This window comes from Ranitomeya imitator, chromosome 5 (genome assembly GCF_032444005.1).
Source record: "Ranitomeya imitator isolate aRanImi1 chromosome 5, aRanImi1.pri, whole genome shotgun sequence".
Lineage (NCBI taxonomy): Eukaryota > Metazoa > Chordata > Amphibia > Anura > Dendrobatidae > Ranitomeya > Ranitomeya imitator.
In genome coordinates, this window is record NC_091286.1 from 569,736,783 (window position 1) to 569,761,199 (window position 24,417).

Below are 24,417 nucleotides of genomic sequence, written 5' to 3' on the forward strand. Positions count from 1 at the left end.
CAGCGATGTCCAAATTAAGCTACACTAGTGTGTGTGATCACATTATCATTATTTATTGTTATAGCGCCATTTATTCCATGGCACTCTACATGTAAGGAGGGGTATACATAATAAAAACAAGTACATCCATGATACATTTATAAAAATGCCAAATGGGTGAGAAAAATAAAAAATAGAATAATTATTATTATTATTATTATTATAATAAAAAAAGGACTTTAGGAGTAGTAGTAACTCTCCAAAAGTGTCACAAGTCCACTCCAGCCTCATCCAAGAGCAGGGCCCCTGACCATGAAATCAGCAAGACCGAAACCAGCAGCACCAATATAAATTCCTGGCTGCGTATAAAGCCCCAGTATAACACACTGTACAGCATAAGAGCCATTAAACCAAGTGCAAACCAGCACTCAGTGGGGCAGCACATGACTGCATCAGGACTTGGGAAAACCTCCATCTATTAACCCCTTCAAGACCCAGCCTATTTTGACCTTAAAGACCTTGCCGTTTTTTGCAATTCTGACCAGTGTCCCTTTATGAGGTAATACCTCAGGAACGCTTCAACGGATCCTAGCGGTTCTGAGATTGTTTTTTCGTGACATATTGGGCTTCATGTTAGTGGTAAATTTAGGTCAATAAATTCTGCATTTATTTGTGATAAACACGGAAATTTGGCGAAAATTTTGAAAATTTCGCAATTTTCACATTTTGAATTTTTATTCTGTTAAACCAGAGAGATATGTGACACAAAATAGTTAATAAATAACATTTCCCACATGTTTACTTTACATCAGCACAATTTTGGAAACAAAATTTTTTTTTGTTAGGAAGTTATAAGGGTTAAAATTTGACCAGCGATTTGTCATTTTTACAACGAAATTTACAAAACCATTTTTTTTAGGGACCACCTCACATTTGAAGTCAGTTTGAGGGGTCTATATGGCTGAAAATACCCAAAAGTGACACCATTCTAAAAACTGCACCCCTCAAGGTACTCAAAACCACATTCAAGAAGTTTATTAACCCTTCAGGTGCTTCACAGCAGCAGAAGCAACATGGAAGGAAAAAATGAACATTTAACTTTTTAGTCACAAAAATTATCTTTTAGCAACAATTTTTTTATTTTCCCAATGGTAAAAGGAGAAACTGAACCACGAAAGTTGTTGTCCAATTTGTCCTGAGTACGCTGATACCTCATATGTGGGGGTAAACCACTGTTTGGGCGCACGGCAGGGCTTGGAAGGGAAGGAGCGCCATTTGACTTTTTGAATCAAAAATTGGCTCCACTCTTTAGCGGACACCATGTCACGTTTGGAGAGCCCCCGTGTGCCTAAAAATTGGAGCTCCCCCACAAGTGACCCCATTTTGGAAACTAGACGCCCCAAGGAACTTATCTAGATGCATAGTGAGCACTTTGAACCCCCAGGTGCTTCACAAATTGATCCGTAAAAATGAAAAAGTACTTTTTTTTCACAAAAAAATTCTTTTAGCCTCAATTTTTTCATTTTCACATGGGCAACAGGATAAAATGGATCCTAAAATGTGTTGGGCAATTTCTCCTGAGTACACCAATACCTCACATGTGGGGGTAAACCACTGTTTGGGCACATGGTAAGGCTCGGAAGGGAAGGAGCGCCATTTGACTTTTTGAATGAAAAATTATTTCCATCGTTAGCGGACACCATGTCGCGTTTGGATAGCTCCTGTGTGCCTAAACATTGGCGCTCCCCCACAAGTGACCCCATTTTGGAAACTAGACCCCCCAAGGAACTTATTTAGATGCCTAGTGAGCACTTTAAACCCTCAGGTGCTTCACAAATTGATCTGTAAAAATGAAAAAGTACTTTTTTTTCACAAAAAAATTATTTTCGCCTCAATTTTTTCATTTTCACATGGGCAGTAGGATAAAATGGATCATAAAATTTGTTGGGCAATTTCTCCCGAGTACGCCGATACCTCATATGTGGGGGTAAACCACTGTTTGGGCACACGGCAGGGCTCGGAAGGGAAGGCGCGCCATTTGACTTTTTGAATGGAAAATTAGCTCCAATTGTTAGCGGACACCATGTCGCGTTTGGAGAGCCCCCTGTGTGCCTAAACATTGGAGCTCCCCCACAAGTGACCCCATTTTGGAAACTAGACCCCCCAAGGAACTTATCTAGATGCATATTGAGCACTTTAAACCCCCAGGTGCTTCACAGAAGTTTATAACGCAGAGCCATGAAAATAAAAAATAATTTTTCTTTCCTCAAAAATGATTTTTTAGCCTGGAATTTCCTATTTTGCCAAGGATAATGGGAGAAATTGGACCCCAAATATTGTTGTCCAGTTTGTCCTGAGTACGCTGATACCCCATATGTGGGGGTAAACCACTGTTTGGGCGCACGGCAGGGCTCGGAAGGGATGGCACGCCATTTGGCTTTTTAAATGGAAAATTAGCTCCAATCATTAGCGGACACCATGTCACGTTTGGAGAGCCCCTGTGTGCTTAAACATTGGAGATCCCCCAGAAATGACCCCATTTTGGAAACTAGACCCCCAAAGGAACTAATCTAGATGTGTGGTGAGGACTTTGAACCCCCAAGTGCTTCACAGAAGTTTATAACGCAGAGCCATGAAAATAAAAAAAAAAATTATTTTCTCAAAAATGATCTTTTAGCCTGCAATTTTTTATTTTCCCAAGGGTAACAGGAGAAATTTGACCCCAAAAGTTGTTGTCCAGTTTCTCCTGAGTATGCTGATACCCCATATGTGGGGGTAAACCACTGTTTGGGCACATGCCGGGGCTCGGAAGTGAAGTAGTGACGTTTTGAAATGCAGACTTTGATGGAATGCTCTGTGGGCGTCACGTTGCGTTTGCAGAGCCCCTGATGTGGCTTAACAGTAGAAACCCCCCACAAGTGACCCCATTTTGGAAACTAGACCCCCAAAGGAACTTATCTAGATGTGTGGTGAGCACTTTGAACCCCCAAGTGCTTCATAGAAGTTTATAATGCAGAGCCGTGAAAATAATAAATACGTTTTCTTTCCTCAAAAATAATTATTTAGCCCAGAATTTTTTATTTTCCCAAGGGTTACAGGAGAAATTGGACCCCAAAAGTTGTTGTCCAGTTTCTCCTGAGTACGCTGATACCCCATATGTGGGGGTAAACCACTGTTTGGGCACACGTCGGGGCTCAGAAGGGAAGTAGTGACTTTTGAAATGCAGACTTTGATGGAATGGTCTGCGGGTGTCACGTTGCGTTTGCAGAGCCCCTGGTGTGCCTAAACAGTAGAGACCCCCCACAAGTGACCCCATTTTAGAAACTAGACCCCCCAAGGAACTTATCTAGATATGTGGTGAGCACTTTGAACCCCCAAGTGCTTCACAGACGTTTACAACGCAGAGCCGTGAAAATAAAAAATCATTTTTTTAGATTCACAAGGGTAACAGGAGAAATTGGACCCCAGTAATTGTTGCGCAGTTTGTCCTGAGTATGCTGGTACCCCATATGTGGGGGTAAACCACTGTTTGGGCACACGTCAGGGCTCGGAAGTGAGGGAGCACCATTTGACTTTTTGAATACGAGATTGGCTGGAATCAATGGTGGCGCCATGTTGCGTTTGGAGACCCCTGATGTGCCTAAACAGTGGAAACCCCTCAATTCTACCTCCAACACTAACACCAACACACCCCTAACCCTAATCCCAACTGTAGCCATAATCCTAATCACAACCCTAACCCCAACACACCCCTAACCACAACCCTAACCCCAACACACCCCTAACCCTAACCACAACCCTAATTCCAACCCTAACCCTAAGGCTATGTGCCCACGTTGCGGATTCGTGAGAGATATTTCCGCACCATTTTTGAAAAATCTGCGGGTAAAAGGCACTGTGTTTTACCTGCGGATTTTCCGCGGATTTCCAGTGTTTTTTGTGCGGATTTCACCTGCGGATTCCTATTGAGGAACAGGTGTAAAACGCTGCGGAATCCGCACAAAGAATTGACATGCTGCGGAAAATACAACGCAGCGTTCCCGCGCGGTATTTTCCGCACCATGGGCACAGCGGATTTGGTTTTTCATATGTTTACATGGTACTGTAAACGTGATGGAAAACTGCTACGAATCCTCAGCCAAATCCGCACCATGTGCACATAGCCTAATTCTAAAGGTATGTGCACACGCTGCGGATCCGCAACAGTTTCCCATGAGTGTACAGTTCAATGTAAACCTATGGGAAACAAAAATCGCTGCACACATGCTGCGGAAAAACTGCACGGAAACGCAGCGGTTTACATTCCGCAGCATGTCACTTCTTTGTGCGGATTCCGCAGCGGTTTTACAACTGCTCCAATAGAAAATCGCAATTGTAAAACCGCAGTGAAATGCGCAGAAAAAAACGCGGTAAATCCGCCATAAATCCGCAGCGGTTTAGCACTGCGGATTTATCAAATCCGCAGCGGAAAAATCCGCAGAGGACCAGAATACGTGTGCACATTCCTAACCCTAGCCCTAACCCTAGCCCTAACCCTACCCCTACCCCTAACCCTACCCCTAACCTTAACCCTAACCCTACCCCTAACCCTATTCTAACATTAGTGGAAAAAAAAAAAATTCTTTATTTTTTTATTGTCCCTATGGGGATGACAAAGGGGGGGGGGGGGGTCATTTATTATTTTTTTTATTTTGATCACTGAGATAGATTATATCTCAGTGATCAAAATGCACTTTGGAACGAATCTGCCGGCCGGCAGATTCGGCGGGCGCACTGCGTATGCGCCCGCCATTTTGGAAGATGGCGGCGCCCGGGAGAAGACGGACGGGACCACGGCTGGATCGGTAAGTATGATAGGGTGGGGGGGGACCACGGGGGGGGGGGGATCGGAGCACGGGGGGGGGGGGGAATCGGAGCGCGGGAGGGGTGGAACGGAGCGCGGGGGGCGTGGAACGGAGCACGGGGGGGCTGGAATGGAGCACGGGGGGGTTGAACGGAGCACGGGGGGGGGGGTGGATCGGAGTGCAGGGGGGGTGATTGGAGCACGGGGGGGTGATTGGAGCACGGGGGGAGCGGACACGAGCACGGGGGGGGAGCGGAGCACTGGACGGAGGGGAGCCGGAGCAGTGTACCGGCCAGATCGGGGGGGGTGGGGGGGCGATCGGAGGGGTGGGGTGGGGGCACACTAGTATTTCCAGCCATGGCCGATGATATTTCAGCATCGGCCATGGCTGGATTGTAATATTTCACCAGTTATAATAGGTGAAATATTACAAATCGCTCTGATTGGCTGTTGAAAGTGAAACTGCCAATCAGAGCGATCGTAGCCACGAGGGGGTGAAGCCACCCCCCCTGGGCTAAACTACCACTCCCCCTGTCCCTGCAGATCGGGTGAAATGGGAGTTAACCCTTTCACCCGGCCTGCAGGGACGCGATCTTTCCATGACGCCGCATAGGCGTCATGGGTCGGAATGGCACCGACTTTCATGACGCCTACGTGGCGTCAAAGGTCGGGAAGGGGTTAACAGCCCATAAAAGATGCAAGAACAATAAATAACAGCAGTACAAACATATAAAACAAAAAAACAACTAATGATTGTGATAGGAAGCAGCTGTGCATTGTAGTTACCAAGCAGAAATAAGTAAAACCCGGCAGGGAAGGTTTAACCCTGTAGGCTATGTTGTCTGTGATTTTTTCTACAGGCAAAACCTGCTCTCCAGCCAGCAAAGAAGCAGTTTACAAAAAGTAGCTTCTGCCGTGTTTTATTGCCCCTCGTGCGTGCCGATATAAAAAAACAAAAAAAAACAATGCAACTTCTCTAGATTTTTGAACCAAAAACACAGCAAAAACTGTTACCTGCACTTACAAAGGGGGTTTAGATTAACTATTTTTTTTTCTATTGATCACTGTGATAGGGTCTATAACAGGGATCAAAAGGAAATAAGAAAAATTATTTTTGCTAGGTGCAGATCCCCCCCCCCCCCCCTCCATGTATATCATGTCAGGAGAGAAATTATTTCTATTTGGCGGTCATTAAACAGATAAATGGATGAGTGAAAGAGGCCTCATACAGGAAAGTCTGAGAACAGGAGACATGGCATCACACACTTACTCGGGTCGACTAATCACCATTGTGTTGGGACATAACTATAGGTTGGCGTCCCTGGAGGCCGATATGCAGGCATTGTAACTTGGTGAGGGGTTACTGGAGTTGGTGAATGGGCGGTCAACAATGTACCTAGGAAACAAGATTTAGAGATACATTTCAGTGTAACATTCAACAAACAATGTGTGGCTAAAAGTAACAATCATTTCATGTAAGGCTTCTTTCACACTTTCGTCGGTACGCGGCCGTCGCAAAGTGTTGGCGCGATGTACCGACAAGACGATGTGAAAATTCGGCACAACGTGGGCAGAGGATGCAGTTTTTCAACGCATCCGCTGCCCAGTCTAAAGTCCCGGGGAGGAAAGGGCGGAGTTCCGGACGCACATGCGCGGAAGGAAATGCAGGACCCGAACGTACGAAAAAACGTTCCCTTGAATGTTTTTTCGCGACGATGGTTCGCCAAAACACGAAGCATCCAGTGCACGACGGACACGATGTATGGCCATCCGTCACGATCCGTCGGCAATACAAGTCTATGGGAAAAAAAATGCATCCTGCGGGCACATTTGCAGGATGCGTTTTTTTCCTAAAACGACGCATTGCGACGGAGGCCAAACGACGCAATTCTCCAAGGTATGGATTCATACAAGGTGTGAATTGTTTCCAAAGGAATTTTAGCCCATTCTGTAGTTAAAACACCCTCCAGTTCTTTGAGCGACGATGGCGGCAGAAATCGACATCTAACTTGAATCTCTAAAATCAACCATAAATGCTCAATAATGTTGAGGTCTGGGGATTGTCGGGGCCAGATGAGATGCTCAACTTCATTAGAATGTTCCTCCTGCCATGCTTTAACAATTCTAGCTGTATGAATTGGTGCATTATCAAAAGATGGCGTTCCCCTCCGGGAGCAGTGCTTGAATCATTGGATGCACTTGGTCGCCCAAAATGCCTAAATAATCTCGGCTGTTAATTCTTCCATGAAGGGATATCATTGGCCCGACGGATCTCCACGAAATAGCACCCCAGATCATCACAGAACCTCCGCCATGTTTTACGGTTGGGAGAAGGCAGTCTGGCTGTCCTCAAGCGTACACTCGGCCGGAGGTCGGAAATAAGGTAAACGATGATTCGTCTGAGAATACCACATGTTTCCACTACTCGAGGGACCAATTCTGGAGGTTTCACCACTCTAAACACTTGGAAACATTTGTCATTGAGAACAGCGGTTTTCTAATTGCAGCTCTTCCGTGGAATTCAGATTTGTGCAGCTCCCGACGAACAGTTTTCGTGGAAACTGAGTTCTGTAGGTGTTCATTGAGCTCAGCAGTGATTTTCGGAGCCGTGGTCTTGCGATCCTCTCTCAATTCGCTTTAGAGTCTGATGGTCTCTCTGTCAACTTTGACTTTCGGCCGGACCTGTGCTTTGCTGCGGACGTTTTTCCCTCTCTTTCAAACGCAGTCATTACTTTGGAGACAGTACCTCTTGACACGCCAAGCATTCGGGCACTTTCTGTTACACTAGCGCCTGCCATACAAGCACCAACAATTTGGCCTCTTTGAAAATCCGAGAGGTCTGCCATTGGTATCAGGTTCTCATCAATGTTCTTATAAATATGCAAAACAAACAGTTAATTTACATACACATCACAAATAATCAACTACAAAACATTACCATATATCACGGTTTGCATGTTTATCACATGTTCGAAGATTATGATGCCAAAACGTTAGGGGTTTCCATTATTTTGTCCACCCCTGTATTTGCATAATAATGCCTGTTTTTTTTTTTTTTTTTAGAGACAATGTCCTAATAACATTATGATAAGCTGTATAACAGGCTGTCTTATTTACTGTCTAGCATTCATTGCTATATTCTACCTTTTATTATACCATTCACCTAGGACGGATATTCTACCAAAAAAGGTGTGTAATCATGGATAGGACATGTACACACCAAATAGTATCTGTATTACCCCGCTTTTCATGTGCTTTTATGATCTTTATAGAAATAATTTTTAAATGTACAAAATACTATGGTAACACTGGCGCTCACCCTAAAGTTCAACCTCCTCAGCTGCTGGAATCACACAGGGTAGTGCCCACCCCTGTACACAAAATCCAAATGTAGAAAAATATATAGAAACCGCGCTAAAGGACAGGCAAAGAAATAGTACAGAACAAATACACTGGAATACAATACAATGCAATACCCCCAAGAAAGATAAATGTCCCAGAGGACAGTGAAACTACTCCGACTGATAAACTAATACTGCCAGACTCGTGGAACTAAACTGCAGCCGTCCCCCGCACAGAGATGTATACAGATAGCACCTGGCAAATGCCCAATAAATGCCGGCTTACCTAGTGCGATGCACTGCTGGATCGTGGTGGAACAAATGATGGTGCCAGCTGCAGATAGAGGGGGTAGCACTGTCCGTGCCTGATGGCGAGGTGCAGAGCGGTGACCAGGGGCGCTCCGGCCGGTAGCGCGTCCCGGGAACCGCGAAGAATCAAAAAGAAAAATGGCCGACTGGCTCCTCCTACTAGTGACGTCACTCAGTATGGAGCGCTAAGGCGCTCAAAAAACCAGGGGGAAAGAGACAGAGATTAAACCAACGCGTTTCAAAGCGGCTGCGCGCTTCTTCGTCAGGGTTACCGCTGCTCTGACTCCCAGGCTCTATATACCCTTCGATACTAATTGGGCACCTCCCACACTTTTAACCCCGGACATCCTAATAAGTGCCAACCCCTCAATGAAAAAGTGCAAAGAAGAAGCCTGCCTTGCTCCAACCATAATTGACTGCTAATAATGTGCAATCGCTATGCCCATGCTCCTACTTAGTAAAACCCAATAGACTTTAATAATATTACAAAATAGATAAAGTAAAATAAATAAAATAAAATGAACATGCATGTTAGACTCCGATAAGTCCCTTGATCCCACGTAGATATGTATGCATATCAGAGGAAAAGGGAGGGCCACCAGTATTTATAGGGTCTTTTATAGGTTTCTGGATGAGTGGGATCTCCATAGATATATTTTTTACCATAATTGTACCCTATTGGTGTGACTGTGAATGTGGGCAGTCTCCACTTCTCCCCTCTTTTTTCCTTTTTCTTTTTTTCCCCCCGTTATATCTCTAAAGGATTTTTAATGTATCTGTAATGCATTTTTAACGTATTTGTAATGCATTTTTAACGTTCTTAATCTATTTGTAATTTATTATGCCCTTAATGATCACACCGCTAATACATCCTGTCTAGATGGTCCTGTCGACTATGAAGTTTAGACAGGTTCTATAGTGCATACATATCTACGTGGGATCAAGGGACTTATCGGAGTCTAACATGCATGTTCATTTTATTTTATTTATTTTACTTTATCTATTTTGTAATATTATTAAAGTCTATTGGGTTTTACTAAGTAGGAGCATGGGCATAGCGATTGCACATTATTAGCAGTCATTTATGGTTGGAGCAAGGCAGGCTTCTTCTTTGCACTTTTTCATTGAGGGGTTGGCACTTATTAGGATGTCCGGGGTTAAAAGTGTGGGAGGTGCCCAATTAGTATCGAAGGGTATATAGAGCCTGGGAGTCAGAGCAGCGGTAACCCTGACGAAGAAGCGCGCAGCCGCTTTGAAACGCGTTGGTTTAATCTCTGCCTCTTTCCCCCTGGTTTTTTGAGCGCCTTAGCGCTCCATACTGAGTGACGTCACTAGTAGGAGGAGCCAGTCGGCCATTTTTCTTTTTGATTCTTCGCGGTTCCCGGGACGCGCTACCGGCCGGAGCGCCCCTGGTCACCGCTCTGCACCTCGCCATCAGGCACGGACAGTGCTACCCCCTCTATCTGCAGCTGGCACCATCATTTGTTCCACCACGATCCAGCAGTGCATCGCACTAGGTAAGCCGGCATTTATTGGGCATTTGCCAGGTGCTATCTGTATACATCTCTGTGCGGGGGACGGCTGCAGTTTAGTTCCATGAGTCTGGCAGTATTAGTTTATCAGTCGGAGTAGTTTCACTGTCCTCTGGGACATTTATCTTTCTTGGGGGTATTGCATTGTATTGTATTCCAGTGTATTTGTTCTGTACTATTTCTTTGCCTGTCCTTTAGCGCGGTTTCTATATATTTTTCTACAATTTTTAAATGTATACCTTAAAGATTTTTTTAGTCGTTCTAAAGAAAGATTTGTTCTCTTATTATTTATTACTTTAATCCCTTCATGACTGGTTTTAGGTTTTGTGTTTTCGTTTTTCACTCCCCTCCTTCCCAGAGCCATAACTTTATTTTTCCATCACTATGGCCATGTGAGGGCTTATTTTTCGTGGGACGAGTTGTACTTTTGAACGACATCATTGGTTTTACCATGTCGTGTACTAGAAAACAGGAAAAAAATTCCAAGTGCGGTGAAATTGCAAAAAAAAAAAAAAAAAAGTGCAATCCGACACTTGTTTTTTGTTTGCCTTTATTGCTAGGTTCACTAAATGCTACAACTGACCTGCCATTATGATTCTCCAGGTCATTACGAGTTCATAGACACCAAACATTTCTGGATTCTTTTTTATCCAAGTGGTGAAAAAAATTCCAAAGTTTGCCGGAAAAAAAAAAAAAAAAAATCTGCGCCATTTTCCGATACCCGTAGCGTTTTACATTTTTCGTTATCTGTGGTTGAGTGAGGGCTTATTTTTTGCGCACCAAGCTGACGTTTTCAACTGTACAAATTTTGTGCAGATACGTTCTTCTGATCACCCGTTATTCCATTTTAACGCAATGTCGCGGCGACAAAAAAAAAAATCATTCTGGATTTTCGATTTTTTTTTTCGCTATGCCATTTAGCGATCAGGTTAATCCTTATTTTTATTGATAGATCGGGCGATTCTGAATGTGGCAAATCCAAATGTGTGTAGGTTTGATTTTATTTTTATTGTTTTATTTTGAATGGGGCGAAAGGGGGGTGATTTGAACCTACGTTTTATTTTTAGATTTTTAAAAACATTTTTCTTTAGCTTTTGGCATGCTTCAATAGTCTCCATGGGAGGCTAGAAGCTGCCATAGTTCAATCGGCTCTGCTACATAGAAGCAAAGCTCAGATCACTCCTATGTAGTAGAATTACACCGCTGCTATGAGCGCCGACCACAGGGTGGCGCTCATAGCAATCTGGCATCAACAACATAGAGGTCTCAAGGAGATCTCTGATTGTCATGCTGATGAGCTGATTACCCTCGATCACATGACGGGGGACAGTGGTGCGCGTATTTCCGGTCCGATGGCCAGAAGCGCGATTTAAATGCCACTGTCAGAGTTTGACAGAGGCATTTAACTAGTTAATAGCGGCGGGTGGATTGAGATTCCACCCACGCCTATTGCGCATGTCAGCTGTTGTCAATGAATAGCATAATTCAAAAACTACACCTTGTTTTTTTGGCAGAACAACCCTTCGCTCAAAAGCTTAGAATATTTTTAAATATTTAATGACCAACAGATTTTAACGATACACAGATGGCACATATCCACGGATTGGATTTCTGAAGACACTGCCTTTTATAACGAACAACGGATGTCAGTACAGAGTCTTCCTTTACATAGTATAGTTACAGTAAATATTAGAATTACAGCTCATACCTGCAGACATTGCCATTGTGGTCCCAGCTACCATGCCCATAGCCACACCACTGCCCCGAGGAGGGATTGCTGTGGGGTACATCGTTGCCGGCATTCCATTGGGCTGCACAACGGTAGTGTGATGGATTACATGTGGAGGGGCTGCAAACAGAGGCTGTGTATAGTAGGTTCCCTGCTGTAGTGCAAACAATAAAAAAAATTAAGAGTCAGCTTGCTCTCTCTGTATTCTACAGTAGCAGGCAGCAGGATATAGGACTTGTCAGCCCAGTGATCTGAGTACTGACATCTTATGCTATAATTTTTACATACGGTCATTTTTAAAAGGCGTTACTGCACATTTATTCTTCAGGAGCACAACGCAAATATGCCAGATTTTCAGAATTACTATATCCATGGCCCTGGTTAGAGTTTTAATTAGGACAAAACTCCTTCAATCTTCTGATTTCTTACTGATTGTAATTGGAAGAACTTGAAAATGGAAAAAAAAAAATCAAGGTTGTACACAGAACCTGAGCCATGTCAGACTAAAATTAATGTGAGATATCATAAGACACGTAGCCGGGCCTACCAAAGCCAGACCTACTTATCTGCAACATGAGTTAAAGAGGAGAGCGCCACCAAGGAGCAGGTGTATAGCAGCTATTAACGCACCTAAATGTGGTCAGCCTTGGAGAAGACCCTTCTATAAGAAACATCCCACAACAATAGGCTGCTCCAAGAGTCTCCAAGCTGGAACCTCCCCTGATCCCAGAAGAGAAAACTGTAATTCGGGAGACATTGGAGCAAGTGTCCAACAATGGTGGCCTTGTAGCACTACTGCTATCCAGCTGGTGTAGGACATTATTACTGATTTATACTACATGTCAAAGGCTGATAAAGAACCACAACTAAAGATGACAACCGTGAGAATATTATCCTACCCGACCTTTACCTGTGCGTATGGATTTTGATGTGGGTAGGCACTTCTTACTGGGTACACTGCAGTCTGGTAAGGGTTAGGGGAAGAAGAATAGGGTGGCACAGCTCCGCTGGTGGGGGAACATGACACTTTGTATGGCGTACCTGGTGTATATCCTGCAAGAGTACAAAAATGGGTAAAGACACATGCTAGTGAATACATAACTGTGCGGGGGTCATAAGGTGTAATCAAATCGTCAGGATCCAGCAAAGTAAATGCGAAAACATAGAAATTGTTAAAAACTCACATCTACATAAATCATCTCCTGCAGGAAGACTGATGGTGGTTCACAAGGCCCCACAATAGCCACCTTATACAGGGCCAAATATAAAATATCACCGTGCCCTATAAACATTATAGCTGGAGCCCGGCAGCCATCCTCGCTGGGTTACCAATATTATAAATAGCGGACATAGCGCATGAATACATAGAGAACCATCAGCTCCTTCCTAGTATAGCGAGTGCCACCCTCACAGCGTCACCCGCTGGCCATGGAGCGTCACCCGCTGGACATGGAGAGGAACAAGTTTTTCTTAACAAGGAATAAATCACTGCGTCCTGTGCACCACGGTCACAGAGCAGCTGGGAAACCTGGGACCAAATGCCAGTAAATTCGGCGCGTCTCCTTTCTAGCTAGATGCAGCAATATGTGGAGTTTTCAAAAGTCACAGCACCCGTGCAGACATCCACAATGTAAGCTATCGAGTGTAAGTCTGCCTCCTGCACTGTCATCAGCAGAGACACTTGGAAAGATGTGCTGTATATGAGCTGTCCCAAATAAAGAGAGCTGGCAGAAATCGCAGAAGAGCGATCATATTGCACGGAACCTTAAGTTACCGTGATCAGTTTTTCCCCCCACATACAGTGGGGCAAAAAAGTATTTAGTCAGTCAGCAATAGTGCAAGTTCCACCACTTAAAAAGATGAGAGGCGTCTGTAATTTACATCATAGGTAGACCTCAACTATGGGAGACAAACTGAGAAAAAAAAAATCCAGAAAATCACTGTCTGTTTTTTTATCATTTTTTCTTGCATATTATGGTGGAAAATAAGTATTTGGTCAGAAACAAACAATCAAGATTTCTGGCTCTCACAGACCTGTAACTTCTTCTTTAAGAGTCTCCTCTTTCCTCCACTCATTACCTGTAGTAATGGCACCTGTTTAAACTTGTTATCAGTATAAAAAGACACCTGTGCACACCCGCAAACAGTCTGACTCCAAACTCCACTATGGTGAAGACCAAAGAGCTGTCAAAGGACACCAGAAACAAAATTGTAGCCCTGCACCAGGCTGGGAAGACTGAATCTGCAATAGCCAACCAGCTTGGAGTGAAGAAATCAACAGTGGGAGCAATAATTAGAAAATGGAAGACATACAAGACCACTGATAATCTCCCTCGATCTGGGGCTCCACGCAAAATGCCACCCCGTGGGGTCAGAATGATCACAAGAACGGTGAGCAAAAATCCCAGAACCACGCAGGGGGACCTAGTGAATGAACTGCAGAGAGCTGGGACCAATGTAACAAGGCCTACCATAAGTAACACACTACGCCACCATGGACTCAGATCCTGCAGTGCCAGACGTGTCCCACTGCTTAAGCCAGTACATGTCCGGGCCCGTCTGAAGTTTGCTAGAGAGCATTTGGATGATCCAGAGGAGTTTTGGGAGAATGTCCTATGGTCTGATGAAACCAAACTGGAACTGTTTGGTAGAAACACAACTTGTCGTGTTTGGAGGAAAAAGAATACTGAGTTGCATCCATCAAACACCATACCTACTGTAAAGCATGGTGGTGGAAACATCATGTTTTGGGGCTGTTTCTCTGCAAAGGGGCCAGGACGACTGATCCGGGTACATGAACGAATGAATGGGGCCATGTATAGTGAGATTTTGAGTGCAAACCTCCTTCCATCAGCAAGGGCATTGAAGATGAAACGTGGCTGGGTCTTTCAACATGACAATGATCCAAAGCACACCGCCAGGGCAACGAAGGAGTGGCTTCGTAAGAAGCATTTCAAGGTCCTGGAGTGGCCTAGCCAGTCTCCAGATCTCAACCCTATAGAAAACCTTTGGAGGGAGTTGAAAGTCCGTGTTGCCAAGCGAAAAGCCAAAAACATCACTGCTCTAGAGGAGATCTGCATGGAGGAATGGGCCAACATACCAACAACAGTGTGTGGCAACCTTGTGAAGACTTACAGAAAACGTTTGACCTCTGTCATTGCCAACAAAGGATATATTACAAAGTATTGAGATGAAATTTTGTTTCTGACCAAATACTTATTTTCCACCATAATATGCAAATAAAATGTTTAAAAAACAGACAATGTGATTTTCTGGATTTTTTTTTCCTCAGTTTGTCTCCCATAGTTGAGGTCTACCTATGATGTAAATTACAGACGCCTCTCATCTTTTTAAGTGGTAGAACTTGCACTATTGCTGACTGACTAAATACTTTTTTGCCCCACTGTATATTACCTCTGATATTCTCAATAAACAAATCATACAGCTATAGCATTTACTTTACAGCAACTCCATCACTCACAACTGCAGAGTCTCAGTGTGGCCTATATAATGTAGCTCCATACTGCAGAGTCTCAGTGTGGCCTATATAATGCAGCTCTATACTGCAGAGTATCAGTGTGGCCTATATAATGTAGCTCTATACTGCAGTCTCAGTGTGGTCTATATACTGCAGCTCCATACTGCAGAGTCTCAGTGTGGCCTATATAATGTAGCTCTATACTGCAGTCTCAGTGTGGTCTATATACTGCAGCTCCATACTGCAGAGTCTCAGTGTGGCCTATATAATACAGCTCTATACTGCAGAGTCTCAGTGTGGCCTATATACTGCAGCTCTATACTGCAGTCTCAGTGTGGTCTATATACTGCAGCTCCATACTGCAGAGTCTCAGTGTGGCCTATATAATGCAGCTCTATACTGCAGAGTATCAGTGTGGCCTATATACTGCAGCTCTATACTGCAGAGTCTCAGTGTGGCCTATATAATGCAGCTCTATACTGCAGAGTCTCAGTGTGGCCTATATAATGCAGCTCTATACTGCAGAGTATCAGTGTGGCCTATATAATGCAGCTCTATACTGCAGAGTATCAGTGTGGCCTATATAACGCAGCTCTATACTGCAGAGTATCAGTGTGGTCTATATAATGCAGCTCTATACTGCAGAGTCTCAGTGTGGTCTATATAATGCAGCTCCATACTGCAGAGTATCCGTGTGGTCTATATAATGTAGCTCTATACTGCAGAGTCTCAGTGTGGTCTATATAATGCATCTCCATACTGCAGAGTCTGTGTGGCCTATATAATGCAGCTCTATACTGCAGAGTATCAGTGTGGCCTATATAACGCAGCTCTATACTGCAGAGTATCAGTGTGGTCTATATAATGCAGCTCTATACTGCAGAGTCTCAGTGTGGTCTATATAATGCAGCTCCATACTGCAGAGTATCCGTGTGGTCTATATAATGTAGCTCTATACTGCAGAGTCTCAGTGTGGTCTATATAATGCAGCTCCATACTGCAGAGTATCAGTGTGGTCTATATAATGCAGCTCTATACTGCAGAGTCTCAGTGTGGTCTATATAATGCAGCTCCATACTGCAGAGTATCAGTGTGGTCTATATAATGCAGCTCTATACTGCAGAGTCTCAGTGTGGTCTATATAATGCATCTCCATACTGCAGAGTCTGTGTGGCCTATATAATGCAGCTCCATACTGCAGAGTCTGTGTGGTCTATATAATGCAGCTCTATACTGCCATCTCAGTGTGGCCTATATAACACAGCTCTATACTGCAGAGTCTGTGTGGTCTATATAATGCAGCTCTATACTGCCATCTCAGTGTGGCCTATATAACACAGCTCTATACTGCAGAGTCTGTGTGGTCTATATAATGCAGCTCTATACTGCCATCTCAGTGTGGCCTATATAACACAGCTCTATACTGCAGAGTCTGTGTGGTCTATATAATGCAGCTCTATACTGCCAGCTCAGTGTGGCCTATATATACTTCAACAGTCTCCATGGGAGACTAAAAGCTGCTATAACCGATCGGCTCTGCTACATACAGGCGATGATCAGAATATCGACGCTCATAGCAATCCGGCATTGACAACCAGAGAGGTCTACAGGAGACCTCGAGTTGTCATGCCAACCAATAGGTGACCCGTGATCACGTGACGGTGGGCACCGATGGGCAGATTTCGGACCCTATGGCAAGTAGCGCGCATTAAATGCTGCTGTCAGAGTTTGACATCGGCATTAAACGAGTTAATAGCCATGAGTGGATCGTGAATCCAACCACGGCTGTTCCAGGCACATGTCAGCTGTTCAAAACAGCTGACATGTGCCGGGAAAGATGTGGGATCAGCGCTGGAGCCCACATCAAAGGGAGAGAAGCAACATGCGCCATACTAGCACGCATGTCGCAAAAGGGCTAAGAATATTGTACTGTTGAAAAGTGTTAAAAGTGACTAGTTCCCTCATTAAAGCCACCAGCGAAACGCGCGTCGAGGCTTCCATGCTGTAGGTTCTGCATTTACTCAATATGTTTTGTTGATTTTCACTTCATTTGTCTTGCCGATCCCTAATGATGTGTTATTGATCTATGTTGTCTCTTGATCTGATCTTTCATTGGGGGCAATTTTGGTTATACTTCTATACACTCTTGACTTTTTCATTATTATTTACCTCCTTTATTTATTCATCTTTTACCCATGAGCACATGTCACTTTATTCTAGATTACCTAATTGTTCTTATATTTACACATCGGGACAATTATTTTACTAAATAGTCTGCATATCCAATCTATCTTATAAAAATTCCTGAATTCCCCCGATTCTGTTGCCCTTTTCCGTTTTGTGCTATTCACATTTGTGGCTTTTGGAGCGCTGCATGTGAAATTTCTACTTGCAGTCCAGTGTGCATTTATCACCCACTCCTGGTTTTGGCTTACAAATACTGAGGTAAAATACTGACCAAATACTGATAGTGTGACAGCAGCCTTACCCTAACCTCCCAGAGGCTGCCAATCACAGCTCAGCAGCTGATCTAATAGTCTCAGACATGGCAGAGATATAACGGGCAGCCTATGAGAGGAACGAGCAAAAGGGTACAACCCCAGAGAGACATGGAAGAAATGCCCCGCTGGACTGCAAGCAGAGGTTTTACGATCCAAAATGTGAATATCTGTGCAATAGATTGATGCAGGGCAAAACAGAAAAGGCATTATAATCAGGGGAGCTGAGGGACTTTTATAAGGTTTTTAACTCAGTTACTCGTAACTAAAACCAGTAAAGCTTGAATCCACAACATTTGCAAATAGGCCTGAACTATATGAGCATCATTTTTTTCCATTATAAAAGGTCTAAACCTTAAGGCTGAGCTCACACAGGGCGTTTTTGCTGCTTTTTTATGCTCATTTTTAGCTGCGTTTTACAGTACCAGCAAAGCCTATGAGGTTTCAGAAATCTCATGCACACACAATGTTTTTTTTTTGTGCTTTGCATGATTAATTGGACATAGAGCATTTCACTTCTTTCAGCGTTTTTCACCCATGGACTTGAATGGGTGGTGAAAAACCACACAAAAAAATGCAGGTATCATGTTTTGCTGTTTTTTTTGTGCCAAAACCTGATTTTAAAAGGAATAGGATTTTTTTTTTCCCCCAACACTAAACTTTATCAGCATGCCCAAGAGACAAATCCAGCATGCCAAAACACACAGCAAAAACAAGGAAAACAGGCTTTTTTCTGCAACTTCTTTCCTGCCAACAGATCAGGTTTTACTGCAGAAAACGAAACGCCTAGTGTGAACTTACCCTTAATCTGTAACTTTTCCACAAAAAAAAAAAAAAAAAAGAGCTTCATTGATTACACAATGGAGTAAGGCGGAAACTGATCTTAGACTTTTCTTTAACTACACTGGGGGTGCGGGGGTGACCTGAATAAGCTTTTCTATGAAAGCTAGCGCTGGGCCCCTGAGTAACTAATATTCATTAACATGTAACTTATAATGGCAGCACATTAGAACATTCTTAATTGTAGCCACCGATGCAGACACCACATACATACCATCAGGCTTCTAGATTTGACTCTACACAAACGTTCAGGTACTTATTTTGCTTTTAATGCCTTACTTAAATAGAAAGAGCAGAGAATAACTAGCCTTAAAGAAAAGCAAAGCAGGTACCTGAATTAATTGCACCGTTTCTCGCAGCAGAGAACGTGTGCCCGAACATGTACATTTGCACACCGGACGTCGAATATGACGGTTGTTCTACCTCTGAAAACAAAAGTTGAATTTTAGTTCAGTTTTACGGTCAATGCAGATATAAATTGGTGGCACCCACCGACACAACAGGGCGCAGGTCATAGAAGGCCTATATATTTAACCAATATTCTGAATATTTATAACCCACAAATCACAAGAATGGTAAGTGAGCCAGTAAGGCACAGATCATTTTATAATGACTCGATAACCATCCCACAAATCCTCGGTCACCGACAAGACGCAGCTTTGATTTTTGGCACACATTGCACTCTTCATTGCAGCATGGTAATTAAAAGGCCAGAACGTAAAGCAAATGTGTCACCTACTCTGAGAGCAGCACAATGTAGACAGTCTCTGATACAAGCGATGTGTCACTTACTGCGCGCTGTAGTGGTGATAAAATCACATAAGATTGCTACCAGAGGATCGTAAACCTGCCATGTAATCCTCCATACTCATGAGATCTGTATAACCCCCCACCACCACCACCAATTGGCAACTTTCTGCCTATACACAGTGTACACAGAAAACTGCCAGTCAGTGGTGTGGGCGGAGGTTATACATAAAACAGTGATTTTATCAAAAACTACAACAAGCATCCCCAGTAAGTGACCAATTGCTGGAATTGGGGGTTTCTGCCCTTACGTCAAGCTGCTCTCAGATGGAATAGTCAAAACCTGGCGACAAATTCACTACAACTTCTGCAATATGACGCCGTCCTTAATCCTTACTTTGCTTTCCACATAAAAGAAGTGGCCCGAGTACCTTTTATCTATACAAGAGTATCATCAAGATATTAAAATTTAGTTTCCATGTATAACTGTAACCATGTAGTTTTATGTCCCCATCAGAATGGCAACTCTTCTTCACATGCACAAGGACGACCATGCTCAGTTAGAAGAGAGGCAAAGCCGCCCAGGAGAGCAAGAGAAGTGAAAAAAGGGGGGGAAAAAAAAAAAAGACAAAAAAAACAACCACTTTGAAGGGGCTTCAAGGATCAGTGAGGGTCCCGGAGATAATAAAACTATGGGTTTTTCTGGTAATTTCAGCAAAGTGGGCAGGCATCTTGTTGGATGTGGAATATAATGAGTACTGCGGCTAACCGCTGCTCCAGATACTACACACAGAGGGGTCAGCGCACTTTATCGGCACCTCAGGACATCACTGCCACCCAGAAAGGAGCTCCTAGAGAAGGTCCAGTGCTCCCAGTGTCATGTGGATTTGTCATTCTAGCTTATAGCCCCTTGAGTAACGGTTGTCATGTAAGACATTATTACAATGTAAGATACCGTTCAAGATGGGTCAATGTCTACAAATTGCTCCACGCTAACATTAAAGTGAAGCAAGGGTGCCATAGTAGCAGCTGTGGAAGTGACTGGGCCAATAATGGTTGTGTGACCCTACCCATTACACAAGCGTATATATAAAAAAAGAAAAAAATTCAGAATTGACTTAATTGTGAAAGTTCTGCCCGGCACCGGTGGGTCTACATAGCGGCTCCCATAGTGATAGAATGTCAAGGTGTCAGCTGTACAGCAGATAACAATACATCCCCTGGCAAAAATGATGGACTCACCGGCCTTGGAGGATGTTCATTCAGTGGTTTCATTTTGTAGAAAAAAAGCAGATCACCGACATGGCACAAAACTAAAGTCATTTCAAATGGCAACTTTCTGGCTTTACGAAACAATAAGGCTACTTTCACACATTAGTTTTTTGCATTCAGGCATAATCCATATATTTTAGAAAAAAATGGATCCAGCGCAAATTGTGGAAAACTGATGCGCCTGATCCGGTTTTTGTTTTTTTATTGCTGGGGGCCCAGTTTCCACCCATTCGTTCCTCATTTGTTTTGTTGTGCATTTCCTGTTTTGGAGACATATTGCTTTAAGTCTCCGGTCATGACTCTTTCATGTCTTCCTTGGTCTACCAGTATGTTTGCTTTTAAAATCTGGACCAAATACAAACATGGGAAGGTTGTTAGACACAGCTGACTGAACAACCAACATCTTTTGCAACATTGCGTGATGATTTACCCTCTAAGGGCAGTCTCACATGTCCAGATAATTCCGGTACCAGAATTATCCATGTCCGTGTTCTGGTGCGTTTCTGTGGCACATCAGTGTGGCATACATGCGCCGCCCGTGTGCCCACTGGGTACCACACGCACCGTGCTGGGTACCACACGCACCAGCATCTGGTGCTGAAGCCGCCATTCATATCTTCTCTGCAGCACCGTTTGCTGTAGAGAAGATATGAATAATCGTGTTTAAAATAAAGCTCCATGTGCCCCCCGCCCCCCCACCCCCTGTGCGCCCCCCCTGCTGTTCTTAAAATACTCACCTGGCTCCCTCGCTGGCTGGCGCTGCTTCCTGTCCTGGCCGCACCTTCTACTGTATGAGCGGTCACGTGGGGCCGCTCATTTACAGTAATGAATATGCGGCTCCACCCCTATGGGGTGTTTATTTTAAACACGATTATTCATATCTTCTCTACAGCAAACGCTGCTGCAGGGAAGATATGAAAGGCGGCTTCAGCACCAGTGGGGGGGGTTACAGCACTTACAGTAGCGTTGTCTCCTGCACGGCACACGGACTACGTCAGTCTGCGGTACGTGTTTTACATGGACCCATTGACTTTAATGGGTCCGTGTAATACGTGCGCTCCCACGAACACTGACATGTCTCCGTGTTTGGCCCACGGAGACATGGTCCGCAAAAAATCAATGACATCTGCACAGATGCATTGATCTTAATGCGTCTACGTGTGTCAGTGTCTCCGGTACGTGAGGAAACTGTCACCTCACGTACCGGAGCCACTGACGTGTGAAACCGGCCTAAAAGTTTGATAATCCTCTCCTTTGTTTCAATTGACATCTCATGTGTTGGAGCCATGATTCATGTCAGTCCACTTGGTGCAACAGCTCTCCAAGGTGTGATCACTCCTTTTTAGGCCGAGATCACACATGGGAGAAACACATCCGTGTCTCGCATGTGAAATCCAAGCTCTGGCGCCGGCACTCCAGAGCGGAGCGTGCGGCCGCATAGGAACACATGGAGCCGCACGCTCCACTCCCAAGTGCCGGCGCCAGAGCTTGGATTTCACATGCGAGACACGGACGTGTTTCTCGCATGTGTGATCCCGGCCTTAGATGCAGACTAACGAGCAGATTTAATTTGATGCTGGTGTTATTTCTGGGTATGAAAATTTACAGGGTGATTCCATAATTTTTTCCTCAGAATTGAATGATTCCATAATTTTTCCCCTATGCTTGGTTAAAAAAAAGTAACCATTACTGACTACCACATTTTTTGTTCTTGATTTCTCTTAGGCTATGTTCACACTTTGCGGATTTGACCGCTGCGGATCCGCAGCAGTTTCCCATGAGTTTACAGTACAATATAATCCTGTGGGAAACAAAAAACGCTGTGCACATGCTGCTGAAAAAAACGTGCGGAAACGCTGCGGATTACATTCCGCAGCATGTCACTTCTTTTCTGCGGATTTTCACCTGCTCCAATAGGAAACTGCAGATGAAAATCAGCATAAGAAACCGCAGTAAAAACCGCAACGGGTTTTCACTGCGGATTTTGGAATTCCGCTGCGGAAAAATCCGCAGTGGAATCCGCAAAGTGTGCACATAGCCTTAGTGTTTCTTAAAGCCAGAAAGTTGCCCCATTTGAAATTAATTTAGTTGTGTGCCATGTCTGTGATCTGCCTTTTTCTCTACAAAATGAAACAACTGAATGAACATCCTCCAAGGCCGGTGATTCCATCATTCTTGCCAGGGGTTGTGTTATTATTAATTTTGTTTCTTTTGGAAAAGGGAAAAAACAAACAAAAAAAATGATAACCCCATTATTGATATGTGATAAAATGCAGTCACCTAGCTTGGCCCCTACTGTCTTTATGCAGAATGTATAATAAAAATTGTCAGCCCAGATATCTCCAGCCTGCATCACTTTCCCAGCACCAGTAACAGGTCTGGTCAGCAGGCAATTACTAAACATCGGTCCCTGAAATGGATGGTGGGGAGCGTTCTGATAATGTGTTCATGGAAGGGAGATTTTATTTAGCCATTAGGTTGTGTATATACGCTGCACGTGTGGCTTTATTTCCACCAAGCTGGATAGCACACAGCTACTTAGAGAAAAGAAGACTTACTTACCAGATGGGAAGGCAGGATTTGTCCCAGGATACATATTAGGAGAGTAGGCAGGAGCAGCGGCAGCATACCCCATTGGAAAGCCTGCTAAATAAGCAAAAAAAAGTAGGTACAGCTAAAAAACCTAAGCCACACATTTTTATATACCGTATATACTCAAGTATGAGTCGACCAGAGAATAAGGCGAGACACCTAATTTTGCCATGAAAAACTGGGTAAACTTATTGACTCGAGTATAATCCAGGTCTGCATTGTCCCCTCATTCCTACCCTGGTATGTATGGCCTCCTCATCCTGTCTTAGTATGCATGGCTCCTTATCTCCTATCCTTGTATGCATGGCTCCTTATCCCCTATCCTTGTATGCATGGTTCCTTATCCCCTATCCTTGTATGCATGGTTCCTTATCCCCCTATCCTTGTATGCATGGCTCCATATCCCCTATCCTTGTATGCATGGCTCCATATCCCCCTATCCTTGTATGCATGGCTCCATATCCCCCTATCCTTGTATGCATGGCTCCTTATCTCCTATCCTTGTATGCATGGCTCCATATCCCCCTATCCTTGTATGCATGGCTCCATATCCCCCTATCCTTGTATGCATGGCTCCATATCCCCCTATCCTTGTATGCATGGCTCCTTATCCCCCTATCCTTGTATGCATGGCTCCTTATCCCCCCATCCTTGTATGCATGGCTCCTTATCCCCCATCCTTGTATGCATGGCTCCTTATCTCCTATCCTTGTATGCATGGCTCCTTATCCCCCTATCCTTGTATGCATGGCTCCATATCCCCTATCCTTGTATGCATGGTTCCTTATCCCCCTATCCTTGTATGCATGGCTCCTTATCCCCCTATCCTTGTATGCATGGCTCCATATCCCCCTATCCTTGTATGCATGGCTCCTTATCCCCCTATCCTTGTATGCATGGCTCCTTATCCCCCCATCCTTGTATGCATGGCTCCTTATCCCCCATCCTTGTATGCATGGCTCCTTATCTCCTATCCTTGTATGCATGGCTCCTTATCCCCCTATCCTTGTATGCATGGCTCCATATCCCCTATCCTTGTATGCATGGTTCCTTATCCCCCTATCCTTGTATGCATGGCTCCTTATCCCCCATCCTTGTATGCATGGCTCCTTATCCCCCATCCTTGTATGCATGGCTCCTTATCTCCTATCCTTGTATGCATGGTTCCTTATCCCCTATCCTTGTATGCATGGCTCCATATCCCCTATCCTTGTATGCATGGCTCCTTATCCCCCATCCTTGTATGCATGGCTCCAT

General features: G+C 44.1%; 1 protein-coding gene across 7 annotated transcripts in view; it reads right to left on the reverse strand.

Moving 5' to 3' along the window:
* FAM168B (family with sequence similarity 168 member B) overlaps nucleotides 1-24,417 on the reverse strand; it is a 49,952-nt gene that overhangs the window by 4,843 nt on the left and 20,692 nt on the right. For 2 of the 7 annotated variants that reach the window (XM_069727784.1, XM_069727785.1), the window contains exons 4-8: nucleotides 23,131-23,214; nucleotides 18,882-18,974; nucleotides 12,644-12,786; nucleotides 11,713-11,887; nucleotides 6,093-6,218 (exon numbers count right to left, since the gene is read on the reverse strand). In XM_069727784.1, the coding sequence (XP_069583885.1) occupies nucleotides 6,106-6,218; nucleotides 11,713-11,887; nucleotides 12,644-12,786; nucleotides 18,882-18,974; nucleotides 23,131-23,214 (608 nt within the window). In that variant the 3' untranslated portion in view covers nucleotides 6,093-6,105. The remainder of the gene's footprint in view (nucleotides 1-6,092; nucleotides 6,219-11,712; nucleotides 11,888-12,643; nucleotides 12,787-18,881; nucleotides 18,975-23,130; nucleotides 23,215-24,417) is intronic. The other 5 variants (XM_069727787.1, XM_069727786.1, XM_069727788.1 and 2 more) reach the window with 3 other exon arrangements.